The 16,579-nt window shown below is 33.7% G+C and overlaps 1 protein-coding gene across 15 annotated transcripts in view; it reads left to right on the top strand.

The window, feature by feature from the left end:
- Window positions 1–16,579, top strand: part of NBEA (neurobeachin) — a 457,966-nt gene that overhangs the window by 257,204 nt on the left and 184,183 nt on the right. For all 15 annotated transcript variants that reach the window (XM_041719826.2, XM_041719812.2, XM_041719807.2 and 12 more), the window contains one exon: window positions 14,964–15,088. In XM_041719826.2, coding sequence (XP_041575760.2) covers window positions 14,964–15,088 — 125 coding nt within the window. The remainder of the gene's footprint in view (window positions 1–14,963; window positions 15,089–16,579) is intronic.

Below are 16,579 nucleotides of genomic sequence, written 5' to 3'. Positions count from 1 at the left end.
TAATAACTTCTGATGGGTTTTTTTTCCCATCTGTGAAAGGAAATGTCTTATCCTTTTAAGAACTCATTTAAACTTCAGATGACCACAACACCACATAGCATTACTCAATGCCCTGTACCCCATACCATTCAGTATGTTGTGTGAGAAATGCATACCAAGCACATAATCATTTGTTTTGAACTTGTTGCTTGATAACTCTATGTTCTCTCTAAGTCTTTTCTTATGAGAAATAGTGAGTCTTTATTGTCAACTCACCATCTTGGTGCCATCTATAATATTAAACATCCCTATCATATCCTTCTCAGTTATGTCTCTCTTCTTTAACTGCGAGGCTCCAAAATTTTTCTCCTTTTTCTCCTTCCTGGAGTCTCCCCTAGCAGCCTGTAGTTTATTCTGGAGCAGGTCTCTGTTAATCCTTCCAGCTGGAGCTATTTTGCTTCGTGTGGTAGTCAGAGAGAAGAGAGTGATACACATATGAACTTGTTTCCGTCTCACCCACCCTCCTTCCTGCAACTGTAATGTGCCAGCCAGGTTGTGGTTTTATTGCCAAAAGGAAGTCAACCAGGAATGACTAAACCTTCCTCACTGATTCAGTATTTTCAAAAGGTGAAAAACATAAAGAATTGGTGCAACGTTTAAGAGATGAGCCTGTGTCTGAACCAGATTGTAATTCTATAGTCGTAGCCCTTTCATTCCCCATTCCAATTAATGTTTGACTAGTTTAAAATGAGTTAGCATTGTCAAAAAAAGCTGACAGTGTTCCATTCCACAAAACTTTGGTGATTCATGGGGGAAACCTGCTCTATCCACCATAGATTTTCTTGTATGATTGTGTTTCCTTTCAAATAGAATCATCTGTAATGGTCTAGGCACAAATATTATTTATGTGTATGTTTGACAGAGAGACACTTTGTTGGCAAAGCCTGTTAAAAATTGTTTTGATTTTTTGTCACAGGCTTAATGTTATATAGTGAATGGCATTCTCATGTCTTTGGATGCTGGCATTAAGGTGTACATGTAATTCACAGTGATGAATGGTGGCTCCTTTATTTTTTTGATACACGGTATGCAAATTAAAAAGTACTTTGCAAATATTACTTGAAAATAAGGGATAGTGGACAAGATTCTCCCCTCATGCATACACCTTGAGCACACTTGGGCAAAAAATTAATCTAGCAAGTAAGACTTCTCAAAGCAAGGAGAGATTCCTCTTTGTCTTTCTGCAAATTTCCATATGCCTAATGCCTTCTGGTTCTCTAGAACTATTAAGAGTGTATTACACAAATTTTTTTTTCATTTTGGTATGCTGTCAATAGTCTCATGTGGAGCAAAGGTAGAAAGGTTTAATTTATTTTTTTTTCAAAATTTTTGATTTCACACCAGGAAAGTATTTGATATCAGAAAGACCAATGATCTGACCTGATTGCTTTCTTCCTGCTTAATTTAAAAGGCCTGTTCAGGCATGGGATGTTCACTAAACAGTTTTTATAAACATTTGGAGTGAAAACACTAAGGATTATAAATAAAAGAACTATTAGAAGGGTGTACTACTGAGAGTCAGTAATGAACTTCATTTTTCCTTGAATGTGAGATTTTTAATGTGCTTCTTTTCTACCATGTCAGCCATGCTAAGGCCTGTGCAGATTTTTATGTTATCAGCAAAGAGGGTTTTGTGGTCCAAGGACTAGTGCTCCTGCTGCTGGTTAAAGGCCAGTCAGAAAGCACCCAGGCTCTATCAAGTCAATGAATTTTGACAAGTGATATGATTACTGATAGGGTATAAATTCTAAATCATACCACCTTCTTGCTGCTTACTAAATCACTACAGTCAGAAACACATTGGAGTTGTTGTTAATGATGGGTTTTTTCATTATTAATCTGTTATGATAAACAGCTTGTTTGGGTTCCTCTCAGGAATTAATTCATGACACAGTTGTAAGTGTGGTGGAGGGTAAAGTTAGAGTATTTTCATAGCATTTTACATAGCTATCATAGTAGACTGTCAGTTTCCAAAGGTCTCCCTGTAGCTAAACAAAGGAAGTATTACGTATATTTTTCATGGTACATTGAAGCAGAATCCTTATTTGCTCTGAATTGGAACACATTTTTGTGTGTGCCTTTTTTCCCCCACCAAAATCACACAAGAAACTTTAGACAGATTAAATATTTAACTGGAAAGAGATGTTGGTCCATAGTTCAGCTTAATTGCTCCACGGGAGTATATTGCTCTTAGAGAAATAGGAGAGCCAATATATTTTGTACCTTACTTTGTACATGAAATTTGGACCCACATCACTAACTGCAGAATATCTACAGAAAGACAAGGATGCTTCAAGTCAATGATAATATAAGTATGACTAAAGCAACTTAATTTAGATGGTTTGGAAAAAGAAAGACTCATGGAAGGTCATGTTCTGTGGATATCCATCAACAGAACAGTATAGAGGGAAGAAGTGAACTGCTGATAGGATGAAGAGCCTTTTGCTAGTTCACTTATATGTTAGAAAAAAAACATAGCTATTGAGCAATACAGAGTACAGGCCTGTTATGCGTATTAACAAACCCGGTCATAGGTTGCTTTGGTTTCTTAAATAAAGTCTGATATACAGGCAAAAGTTATTCTCAAACTGTACAAGACTTATGAATTTAATTAAAAGTCCTTTAAGGCAGGATATGAGAATAAACTCTACATTTATTTCCTGTAAAAAAGATTAATAATCTTTCAGAGTGATTTAGCAGCTCTTCATACTGGTGTCAATTCAATTCAATTTCTTACTAGGAATCTTGGAAACTTTTCACTGTTTGTTTTTTGTTTGCTTCTTAAAAAAAGAGAAGGAAAAAAGTTAATAAAATAACCTCAACTAAACTCCTATTTTAATGTAATAAACAGCAATTTCTGTATATATTTTCAATCTGTGGTATAAAAAAGTGCATTGATATTCTACTATCAGCATAAAGCATTTTTTCAGATTTTGGTGTAATTAAGCCCCTAGAATATGTCCTGAAACATATCTAATTTTAAATATGTTGTTGACTTTAATGGGATTTCTTATAAACATACACTTAACTGACTCATACTTCTTTTTTTGTCTAAAAAATTGTATTTCTTCCATAAAAAATATTTATATACTACCCCAAAGATTCTGTCTCTCCAAAATAATAGTCTTGAGATTTTATTTGGATTTATACATAATAAAGAGTACTTTGGTTTTTAAGTGTTTAACTGTTAGACTTTCTCAATTGCTTTAATAATTTAGTCTGATTTTTTAGTGTCAGCTTTTTTTTTATTGCTTGAATTTATATAGATTTTGTTTCCCGAATTCCTATTATTTATGTTTATTATTTGGTAGCTGTTCAGATAAGGCATCTGATTCTAGGGGTTTTGAATGGTGAGCCTCTGATTCTCTGTTTCCATTTTATAGCAATAAAATTATAGTTCTCATTTAAATAAAATAAAATTCTCGTTCTTCAAAAGTGGAATTTTGAATAATGTTCTATTAATTTATGCCAAGAAGATGATTTCTGTAGCTTTTGCCTATTTTATATTTCAAGATTCCCTTTGTCAGGTTAATGAGATGATGAAAAGATACATCCATGTTACTTTTACTTGTAGTAAGTAATGTAAGACTGGGACGAGTCAGTCGACCATTCTCCATTTCTCTCATTTAACAGGACCCATACAGCCTATCATTCTACATTTTCTGAATCCTGGCTCTTGGATTTCAGAGTCATGTGAGTTCTCTGATATGATGCTTCCCTCGACAATTCATGCAAGTCTTAGATGGCAGATTTTTTTCTTGAGAAACCTAGGTTTTCACTTTCTGTAGTGTTGAGACCTTTGTTACTTGATACAAAAACACTAGGATTCCCATCCTATCACCCAACTTATCCCAAAGTGAAACTAGTTCTCACCATTGCCTGAGGAATGGGCCTGGGTTGATTAGCTGAATGTCAATAATGTTGACAACTTAAGTTAGATAAAAGAAACTCAACTTGGCTATCATTTGGCATAATTTGACAACCTTAATCTTCCAGTAAATTACAACTGTTAATTGCTAGTATTAGCTTCCCTGTAATTGAACTGTGTCTCCCAGATTGCAGGAAAGGAAAACAAATTCTATGAGGTCACAGGCAATTTGGTCCCTGTAGAACAAGCAGTTTTCAAAATAAGGTGATAGCTTCTCAGCATCTTTGGACATAATGTCTATTCAGTTACACAGGGGAGATCTGAAGCAGTTAAATGAATCAAGAGGTTAAAAAATAATGAAAGTGGTGAAGAACAAAGAGAGTAAACTGTACTTTTGCCCAAGTTGGTCATTACAATTTGGAGAATCTCTGAGAGTGAAATAACCTGTGCCATGGTTCTTAAGCCATATGTGACTTGTCAGCTCTTCAAAGTCCTTCAGCTCTTTCCAAGGCCATGTGTCACCAGAGTTTTGGCACAAAATATTCATGATTATACAGATTTACAGCTCAGAGAAAGTAAACCAAAAAATTCCATCACCAAATTACATTCAAACCCAGGTACAGGCTGCATCCAGCTCCATTTTGTCCCCCTTTGTCCCACCTTTGAACTACTCTTAGTATTTTACTATTTCTTAAATTATAGTTTGCTTTTCACAATTCTGTGAAGTTTTCAAGTTTTACATTCTTAGATCAGGAAATTTGGCTACCCATGCTCTAAGGGAGATAAGAACATTCTTCTGTTCCCAGGTATATGATTCCTCTCCCCGCTGATTGTCTAATTCAGTACGGAATCAGTAAGCTTTCTTTTTTGTAATGATAGATGAGTTTGAACTCCTTTCTCATTTTCCATCTTCCATACAAACTGCTGTAATGAAGTCTTAAAAAAAACTCTCCAAACCAACAACTTGCAATGAACATGTAAAGCATAAAATCTGCTTAATTTGCATGGTGGAGGATTGTAATTCCTCCTTGTGATTCTGCACAGAAAAGTGGAGGAGGGTTGTATAAAGTTATTAAACTGCTGATGATTTTTCTTTAACTATTGATATTCATTAGTATACATTCATTTATTAGTAGTAGCATTGGTATTCATTTAAAAACATACAGCCAAATACACATTCTGTAATATATTTGTAAAGCATATCCCTATAGGGAGGCATATTTCCTATACAACAGCAGCTGAACTGTACATATGCATGAAAAATGCAAAATATACACATGGTCATGTCACAGATTTCTGCTACAGACAAGGGAAAAAGCATCTGTATCTCATGATTGTCACACAAAATCATGGGATTAAATAGATAAAAGGAAGGAAAACCTTGAAAAGTATATCAAGAGTAACAGATTGCCAAATACTTTGTATGCAAAAATTCTTTAGAGTATATCCTACTTGTTTTCCAGAACCCTCAAAAATAGCAATTTATTTCAAGACTGAAAACAAAGAGGTTATAACTTGGTATCATAATTTTTTTTCCCAATGCCATGTCTGCTTCTTCTCTTAAAATATATTCAGAGACCAAAATACATCATTAGGTCATGCTGATGTATTTTGAGATGTTTTATAGAAGGCTGTTTCTATACTTCTGAAGAACCTCTTGACTGACAAAAACAAAGTATAAATAGAAAAGTTTTGATTTACTTGCCAAGCTGGCTTTTTCACTCTCTCAAAAATTCCCAGGAATAAAAAAGATCAAAGTTAAGATTACTTCGGTATTTATTTGATAGTATTATAAACATGGTCTCTATAAAAAATTCTATAGCATGCACAGTCAGGCCCCTTGGCAAATGTTTATTTCATCAATATAAGCTATATTTGGGGATAGGAATAATTGTTTATACTCCAGACAAGGCATATCCATTGATTGGCCTGTCGTGTCTTTGTTCCAGTTCTTAACAACATTAGGTTAAAGATAGATATGTGTTTCTTCTTAATTTATGCTGTACTTCTGGATGGTAGGGGAAAAGTAAATTTGTACCAAAAAACTTGCAAGGGATGTAAAACTTCAGGCTTCTATAAATTTTGTATTTAAGTATTTCCAATTACCAAGCTTGAATTGGCATTTTGCAAAAATAATTATTCTTTTAAAATAGTGTATTATTAGAGTTGCATTTTAATAAACAGCTCTGCATGACAGAAATTAAAACAATTGCCTAGGTAAAACTTTATTATTTATTTATTAGATTTTGATCACTGTTGCTGTTTGTTGTTAAGCCTCAAGGAAGCTAATTGTTTCACTCAATGCCAGGTTAATAAGTTAGCTATCTTTAAACAGTTGCAGCTTGAATAATTTAAAAAGGTCTGAAACAGTAATTCATTATGGGTTTTTAAGAAATGGTGTATATATATAAAAAAATAAAGCTGTGTCTCTTAGTTTTAGGATAACGCTTTATAATCATTTAGACAAAACACTTTATCTTTTTTCTATAAAGTCTGAGAGACTAAATTTCTATTTCTGGATTCCACAACCTTCATGCCATGACTTACAAACAGGAGTGACTGACGAGATAACAAGTCCTAGCTGTCTATCTCAACCATGCTGTTTCTGTTAAAAGTGCAGCTCTAGATTTTTTGACAAGTCTTTGCCGGTTTGTCTAGACTGGGCTATAATTTGTATGCTCAAGTAGGTTCTTCAGTAGTTCCTTCACAAGAGATTCAGACACCTTAATCTGTGCATCTGGAATGGAGCAGACAGTTGGGACAGCATCCTTATCAGTAGTCACATATGTTATCCCTTCTTACAAGCCTGAGCCTTTAGTGTTTGACCTTTTAAGTAAGCCAATAAGGCACCAGTGTTTCCAGGGCTTCAGCAAGCTCTTTACTTTGGATGCCCACCTGGAAATCCAGGGATTGTTTTTCATTTGTCAGAGCACACTAATCCTAACTGTGAAAAATTTTAGGTACTATTTAACTCTTCTAGAACTGCAGACAAATCATAAAGACTCAAGATTGTTTTGATGAGCTAGGACCCTACTGTTCCTAGATATGTGTTTAATATGATACATAAAATCTTAAAACACAGAGTAACTTAATTTTCTTGTAAAAAGTCACTGCTTCATTAGAGCATTTCCTTTTCATTAGAACAGTTGCAAAATCTCAGGCCTTCTGCATTGTGCTGATGTAGGCTGTATGGGAGTGACATTGAAAACAACCTCCAGCTTTGCCTACTGGAGTTTCTTAGTGAAGTGGTGTTGCTGTCATTCAGAATTCAATGGGAGAAGAGATAATTGTGTTTTAGGATTTTTCTCATTTTCTTTCCAGAAAAGGTAGAAAAAACAACCAAAAGAACCTAGCTGTGTTTATTACACTGAGAACAAAATATCCTATCATCTACATAAGTAGCATAGTTAGTGCTATGCAGAAGGTAAAGAAGGAAGGTGTCTGTGTGAGATTTGAATAAATTGTTCTCTCAGTCTTCCCTTTTCAGTGTTACATCTGAACCAAGCAAATAATTCTAAAAGACACCCCCCAAATCCCAAAAGGGTTGTTTTGGGAGGGAGTTGAGATTTGGGTAGTTTTTAAATTAATTTCTACACAAAAATGGAGTCAGATAGTAAGAGCAAAACATAACTACAAGAAAGAGTTCTTTTACTTTCCAGTGTTCATACCACCAGTTTATCTGGGTAACTGCATTATCAGATGAATCCATTCTACAGAATCACTACTGGAAAAATATTTAATGTTTGAAGCTCAGATGATAAACTACAATTGAAAAAAATCCCAAACTTAAATATGTAAGTATATTAGATATCATAAGAAATATCTTAAAGATCCTAAAAACTGTATCTATTAAAGTTAACACTGTTTAAAAAAAAGCATCTTTATAGCAAAATAGTTGTCCTACAAGTTTTTCTTTTGATTTAATTTATTTAATCAGCATTTTGCTTTGTTAAATTAAGAAAAATAAGTTCTTTTTCTGAGATGTTTATCTGATTTCTTATGGATTATACCTGTAAAATCACACAATACTTTCCAGACCATTTTGACAAAAAGTTGTATTATTTCATGAAGTCTCTTGTTTTTGTAGTCAGAGGGTCCCCACTTTTATTTTTATTTTAGTTTGACAGATGATGTGCTTAACAAGGAAAATAATTTTGCTAGCAGTAGGTAATATGCTTGTAAAAACTGTGGAAGAATTAAGTGGAAATTTCATTTTAAACCCATTTAAATTATAAAACATTATTTTGATTATATCTTCTGGAAAAAAAATTTGATGGCATAAATTCTTATGAAAATATACATTTTTTCTTTTTCATTTTTCTAAATTAATAAAAGTTTTCAGATGTTTTTATTTTTATTTTTTATTTCTTAAAAGTAGGAGCGTATGTTAATGTAATGGTGCCTATCTTAGATGCAATGTTCTAACATATTAGTCAAAACATAAACCAAAATTTTTTTGCTTAAAATTCAGTGATCATTTGCTAGACCAAGTTTTGTGTCAAAATTAATTTTTGAGCTATTTCTACATTTTGAATAAGAACATTATCTTGCACACTTAGCATGCAATACATTTTACTTAATTTTAGCCCCCTATAGTAATGCTCCTAGTCTAAGCCATTCTGTATGTCTCTTTTTTGCAGCCAGATAAGAAATACAGAGATGACCCCCAGTTCATTCCATCTTGGATTTTATTGTACTGTGGCATCAGGGCAGTACTTGTGAAATCTTACTAAGCACCCATTGTACTGAGATGGCGTGACATAACAGAATGTGCATTAAAAATTAAAATGTCTTGAACCATTCTTTCAAGGTATTTTCCAAAAGGGAATTTTACCCAAATTTTCCTTTATCTAAAACTATAAAATGGCTTTCTGGGCTTTGAATATTTTGTTTCCTCTTTGTTTGGAGTGGCAATAAACCACTTTCTGAAATTAAGGCTCCAAACCAGAAATCTGAGTTACACCAGAGTATTGTTTCAACCACTTTCTTTTCCTTTTTTTTTTTTTTTCAATTATAATCTTTTATGTCCTAATTCTAAACTGTAAATTTTATTTCATTTTAGTGTTTCTGAGTTTGCAATTTATTATCTCTAGAATCTGGTGCAATTGCATTCAGTTGTTGCTCATATTTTGTTACTAAAAAACCCTTTGTGATTCTGATGAGTCAAACACTGACAATTTATGTATCTGCTTTGTAAGTTCCTTCAGTTCTTTATTCAATGCCATTGGAGTCACTGAAAGAAACCAAGTATATAACTTCAGGAAATTGTATTGTTTCATTTAGCTGTACTATGTACTATACTGTAGCTGTACTACTGTTGCCCATTAGTGCTTGGATAGAGTTGCCAAACTTCTCTCTCATTATTTTAAATTTATATTTTATGTTAATTCAATTCAAGAATTTAAAAGATTCTACTTATCTTTAGTTTTACTTTGTAGAGATTTGAGTTATTGCCACTTCCATTGTTATTTTTAAGAGGTACGTGGCTTTTCTCATTATCTTTTCCCTATTTATACCTTTATGCATGGTTAGTCTTATTTCCCTAGAGCTGCTTCTTTTTGGTAGAACTTTACTATTATTTAATAATATTGCAGTAATTCCAAAGTGAGCAACGCATTCTGCAGAACTAAGCTTTATAAAAAATCTAGGCAATCAGTAAACTGTTAATCCTCATTTGTTTGTGTATTCATTGACTCTTTTCCTTCAGACTCTATGCAATACACTAAAATCCATAATCCTGGGATTTTACTGACTTAGACATTTGTGGTTTAAGTAGTACCATAGCTAAAATTAACACCTCTATTTTCACAGTCTCCCTTTCACATCTACTGACATTATTCTGCTTTCTAACATCTCATCTATCTGAATTAATTCAAAATGAGGGGATTTCTGTTTTCAGCTTTTCATGTGTCCTCAGTTTTCTCACCAAAATTAAGACACAAGTTTCAGGAGTTGGAAATCTTCATTAAGAGTGTGCTCCTTTTTTCCAGTGCCTTAGAAGAAAATAAAAGCCCCATAAATCACTTCCTCTTTTCTGAAAAGGGTGTTACCGTTTAAAACAGTTCTTAGAAATTCTTCTCCATAAATTTGGTGGATCTTTCATCATTGGTCATCTTCTGATAGTATTTCGGTCTTTCATTTCATTCTCTGTTGTCTTAGCTTTGTCCTTCATTATTAATGCAACACCATTAGTAACATGATCATAGGAGAGAAACTGTTGGCAGTTCTCTTTCTGCGTTTCAAAGGTGACTCCTCTGCTTCTATTCTAATGATCAGTAGTAGTGTTTGCTGTTAGTTTGATTTTCTCTGTGCTCTGTTTCATCCTTATTTCAAAGTCCAAGTGGAAACCCTTACTCTCTTTTACCATCTTTTCCAATTTTTACAATTCATTTTCTTTATTCCCTTTATTAATATTTCCAGGTTTTAATATTATTTACAGTTACTGTATCTATTGCAACACCCTTTCTGAACCTTATTTACTCCTTTGTTATTACAGAAGACTTCTGCTACTTGGATCTTCTGGCAAATAGGTTTACATTTTGGCTTTAACCATTAAAAATATTGCATAAGTATTTCTGTATTTTTTTGTATTTCAAGTTTTCTTTTACTTACCTTTTTTTAAATCACATTAATTTTCTGTTCTTTAGGGGAATTCTTCATATTTTCCAAATATACTTTTTTTTTCCCCCAAAACAAAAAATTTCTCAAAACACAGTCATAATTCCACACTGTGAAAAGAATGATTTTTCTTTTTCAAAATATGTCACATAAAAGCAACCAGGGCTAATTTTTGAAATTACAGATCATCAATTCCTTGCCTTTTCTAGTATTTTCCCAGTATTACAAAGACTATGGAGTCTCTGAGATCCTTCCAGTTCTGTGACCCATCTCTTTTTCAAAACAACTTTTCCCCCTCCCCCCATGTCTGCAGGCTTGTTCCTCTTCATTAATAGATTCAAACTTAATCTCTTCCATCTGACAGCCCATCCTTTGGGCTGCAGTCTGAGGATCTTTTATGCGTACTGCTACTCTCCACTGTTCATTTTTGTCGCTAGTTGCTGTAGCTGTAGGTGACATGTAGCAAACTGCACCTTGTTCCTGAACTGTAGCTGTTGTCACAGATGCTGAATGCATACGGGATGGACAAAAACTTACCATTTAGGACAGCTAATATTCATAAGTCCAAGGAATAAATTTTCCAATGCTCTTCATTGCAGCTATGGCCATGGAGATAACAGAAAATCTTTTCAAAAGTTGTCTTTTAAATGTTCAAGAAATGGAGATGTGAAAAGGCAGGGAGGACTTTGCTGTGCAGGCTGACTTAATTGTTTTTCTAGCAAAGCACGCCACAGTTTCTCCTCTGAGAGGATAATTGAGCTAGCTGAAACATTTTAGTCTGTCTCAATAATCTTTGTCCCCATATACATGGAAGGTGTGTGTGGTATGGCAGTAAAGAATATCATGAAGAATTCTAGGCAGATCTGAGTTCTAGAGCAACCTGCATTTGGGGGACTTCAAAGCTGTTTGCTCCAACTCATTGAAGTCCATCTTGGCTACAAAGGGCCAGTTTGTCTTTCCATTCCATGCCAGCCAAGAAAAGTGTGTTTTAAGTAGAAGAACATACACATCAAACTGTCAAGTGGGTACTAGTGGTGACAGTGGCAATGAAACAAAATTTGTAATCCTCCAGTATGTACTACAATAGGGCTTGTTCCATTAAAGCATGTATTTTCTTTGTATTAACTATATGAAGTACTGCATATCTGAAGTCTGGGATTAAGTTACAACACCATACCATCCTAAATCATTTTTTTCATTGTTAATAGCCTTGTAGTTATACTAGTTTCATGCCAGTTCTCATTATAATGAGAAAGGTTCACATTGGATTATACTATAGTTTGTAGGGAAATTATCTTTGACAGTTAAACTCATCATGTGGAGTTCTTTGGGTCCTGTGTTTTAGGGTACATTTTAAATAGCTGTTCAGTTGAAGGGATATAGATATATTTCTCTTTTATTAAAATTCTTTAGAAATATCTCAAAAATAATGCTACAAACTTTTAGTTTAAAAAAAAAATTCATTACATTGTGCTTAATATGCACTTCTTCATTCAAACGAGCCTGATTCAAAATGTCACTTGACTAGTATAAGATATGGAGGAATGAGAACTTACATGTAATCTAGTTGGCTGTGGAAATAAGGATTATTAATACTATACATTATAAGGAAAAGTAAAGCCTATTGCAATATTGTCCTTGTCACAAAAAACAAATTACTAAAATAATTTAATATAGTCAAGTCACTTTAAAAAATGCATTGTAGCAGAAAAAGTTATGGGTGATTTGCAGACTGCTCTCTTCCAGGACTGACTTGTGCCTGGTACAGCATTAGAAAATATAGTTCTTCTTAATTTACAGCCATAATTTAGAACCAGCTAACAGCTACCTAAATTCCTCAAAAAATCTTAAAGCCTGAGGATTAGAATATAAGTATTTCAAAATACTGTAGGCCATGGCCTAGACAATTTAACACTGGTTCAGTCCATAACATTGGATGTCTAGGTTAAATTCTAAATTTTAGGCTGGAACTGGTGCCATAATATTCTACTTAGTAGTATTTTTAATCTAACCTAGAGATGCAATCATACAACATTTAAGGAAAATCACACAATTTCTTCTGCCTGTTATTCAAGTGATGAAGCTCAGTCATAGCTGTAAGTATAGATCCATCATCTTTTGAAGTGTTTCCTTTCTTTCTAGCAGTGGGGTAGGAAAAGTATCTTGTCTTTTTGTTGATGATATTGCTCAGAATCAAAAATCAATCTTCAATCAACTAGTTAAGATTCAGAAGCCTTTTCTTTACAGTTTAGATACCTACTGCCAGTGCCTGGAAGCATGTAGTAAAAATGTGGGATAGACTTCTGTAGAAAACTGTAACAAGAAACTTCAGTTCTGTTTTTAAAAGTCATCTAGTTTGTGATTAGAAAAGATGTTTCTGTTATTTTTTCTCAAAAATTTTAATTTTGCACCATTATTATGTATTTCAAATCTCTTTTGAACTTGTAATGCTTTTTGATTCTGCAAATTAGACTTAATCCTCGGAAAATTTCATTACTTTTTTAGTTAACACTTCATTAAAATAGTGGCTTTAAAATCTGGTTTATGTTAAATTGAGAATATACAATAGCCTTCAGACTAATGAATCAAAGTAATGAATTACCAGATTAAACACAGAACAAATTTAAAATGTAGTATTTTTGGTCTGTGAATATTCTTAATTTCATGAAGTATTTTATTCTTATATAGACCATTCTTATCAACATTGGTGGCTTTTTTATTGCTACCAATACACATAACTTCAGAGATCTCCTTTTTTCAGAAGGGTTTCTTTAATATTTTTACTTCTGTCCTATCATGGCTCACTCTGAAATGGAATTTTAAAGGGAAGGTTTCTTGCCTTTCAAAAAACCACTGAAGTTGTCTCCTTGCTGCTTGTAAATAAGTAAAATGCCCGTTCTGCAAGGCAGACATAAAAGTGGGACCTTCATGCAGACTCAAGAAGCATATTGTGAAAATGCCATTCAGAATGCAAAAAACAGCAGCATTGACTAAAAATTACGGTATGCTGCTTCTGAAAATTTGTTAGGGGTAGAAGGTAGGATCCTAGATCCACTCCCCATGGTGTCCTGCTCTCCAGAACTGATCCAGGTCTCTTGACAGCAGTTAGTAAAGTTGGACAATAACTAATGAAAGCATTAAAAAAAGTGCTTGAGTGGACTGTAAAGAATGTAAACATCTGTTGTACGTTAGCATATTTCTACTTTTCCTCTGGAAATGGCTACCAGCACATTGCTGCTCAAAATGAAAACAGTGGCTGAAGAAATAACTAGAAAAATCCAGCAAAGACATATACCATACTCATGAGTGGCAAACTTTTTTCTCTCTTTTTTTTCTTTTTTCTCTTTGTCTTTTGATCATAAACATCCAGGGCATTACAGATAGATTGAAAATGACTGGTTTAAAGCAGTGGTTCCCTAGTTAGGGTCCACAAGGTCATGGCCTGCAGAATAATTTTAAATGTATAATGTGTTCAATTATGACTTTGATGATAAGGATGCATCCACAAACATTTTGCATTCTTCCAGTGATCCAAAAAGCTTTTAAAATGTTGGCTTAGAATGCAGCTTTTTCCAAATAGCTTATAAAAAAAGATGTGGGAGATTTGTGTTGATAATGTAAAGAAATTGTCTGAAAGTGGAGCTGGTCAGTTCTTTAGAACCAAAGTTGAATACCAGATGATTATATATGTGTACTTTTTGGCTTTAATATAGATTAACAATGGCTTATATAATTCTACAGGAGTTTAATATTCTTTTGAATGTAAAAAGGCAGTGCTACACTAAGATGGCCATGGTTGTTAATGGCTTGTATTAGCTGGGAGCTATAAAGTCATCCTAGTACTCTGTTAGTGCTGGAATAATAATTTACCAAGACAATTACCACATGGTGAAACTTTTTTGCTGCTCTAATTCAGTGTTATTAATAATGAATAAAATTGCAATTTTCTCAGGTTGCTAGGGGCAGTGGGGAATTATTTCAATGAATATTTCAGCACATTAGTTTAATCATAGTTCCACAAAATTCAAGTGGGCAATATTTTATACTTTAAAGTTCGGTCTGCTAAGGGACTATAGTCATTAAATTGCAAACTATTTGCACTGAGGTCCATTCTGTGATTTACAAGCCTTGTTAAAAACACTGTAAAAGAAAGCAAGCTGTGCCATTAATACTTGTAATTTGATGCTGCATTTGTTAATGGGTTCAGTGTGATTAATGTTTTTAGCAGCAGGCAGAATACTTTGAGACAGGCGGTGCTGGGGTTTATAATACATAAATGCACATAAAGAAACGCTAGAATATTGTAATTTTTAGTAATACATGTTTTTACAAGATTGTATTCCAGAAATGGGAAAGCAGCAGTGAAATTATACTATAATGTATGTAAATACAGTTCAAGCTGTGGTAGGTGCTGATGTGTGTGTTCTTTATTTTCCAGCCAACTGCATGACTTCTGGCGCTTGGATTACTGGGAAGATGATTTGCGCCGACGGAGGAGATTTGTTCGCAATGCTTTTGGGTCTACTCACGCTGATGCTCTCCTAAAAGCTGCTGTGGAATATGGTCAGTATTAACTCAGCTTAAAAATATTGCTCATGATGCTTTCTTGATGTCCATGAATGCCTCAGAATCACGTCCCTTCTTTCTCAAGGACAGTGCTGAGAATTCCTAGGACAACATAACCTTAGAAAAGGAATTCTTTCAATTCTTACACTTTAATGAACCAGAAGACTTGAGCTTGTGAGCTGTTAAATTCCTTGATCCCCAAGGAATACACATTATACTTCTCTAGCATTCCCAGACACTAATTTTGAGACTCTGGTAAAAGCAACTGAAGTTGTCTCTCTGGAGTGACTGAATGAAATAGGTCATCAAACTAATGTGTCATAATAGTTCCATTGGAGATATTTTGTGAATGAGGAATTTAAAAATACCAGAAATTTTATTTGGGCATGCAGATTTTAGCCAGAAGTATTTTTTCTGTAAATCGTGAAATGCATTAGAACTTTTTAACAATAATTTTTAAGGCTAACTGGTGATTCAATAGTGAACTGAATGCATAGAAGCTTCAGTTTTAGAAATGGAAGAATTAGATAATGTTTGATTTTCATGGAGATGTAGCTGGAGTATAAAAGGGGAATGAGAACACGCTTATAAATTCCTCTATAACATGTAAAAGTTTCATATGTTTGTGACTTCTGTACAGCAGACTGAACCTGAATACTCAAAAATCTAAAGTGAATTTATTTTTTGGGTTTAGGCTGGGATACCTCTCTAGTGTATCAAAGACAAGAGTTTTTTGAAGAGCATTGTGATGGTTTTCTGTTTGGTTTTTTTGGTTTTTTGTTGGGGTTTTTTTGTTTTGTTTTGTTTGTTTGTTTTAGTGCTGAAAAGAAAATACTATGATTCTTTAGCATTTAGGAGTAAAAAACTGAAGCAATCATTCACAAAGCAAGTTGAACCTTTCATCTGATGCTTAGCCAAAGGCTAAGGTTGCCAAAAGTTCTGAATATGATAGATATAAAGCTAACTCTATATGTGACCTATGCTTTTCACCAACTTTGCGGTTGTATGAGGCAAATAGCTGGGATCCAAACAAGGTTAGGCATGTGAATTAATATCTTTGTGTGCAGTTATACTAGCAAGTGTAACTTAAACCTTGCTTAAAGGTGAAGACTATCATGTGCAGGACTTCAAGTCATAAACTTTCCTTAAGCTGGATTAAAGAAGATATTTCCCCAATTTGTGTATGGTATTTCGTATATGACAAAGGGTTGTTTTCTCCATGTTCTTCCAAAACATCAGGATAGAGATTTTATGAGAGTTGGGTACAAAACTGTGCTAATTGCTATGTTGCTTTTGAAAGGCAAATAATCCCTAAAGCCATGAACTTTATATGTCTATAACACCTGTTAGAACATTCACCATACAGGAAAATTAAAACTCAGGTTTATACACAGATGGCGCACATCAAACTTAGTGGTTACACAAAAATTAACAATAGACTGAAATTTTCAGAATTTAAAAAATAATTATAGCTTTTCATATATGTAT

Source organism: Taeniopygia guttata, chromosome 1 (assembly GCF_048771995.1).
Source record: "Taeniopygia guttata chromosome 1, bTaeGut7.mat, whole genome shotgun sequence".
In the NCBI taxonomy this organism is placed as follows: domain Eukaryota; kingdom Metazoa; phylum Chordata; class Aves; order Passeriformes; family Estrildidae; genus Taeniopygia; species Taeniopygia guttata.
This window is presented reverse-complemented; position numbering and strand designations above follow the sequence as displayed.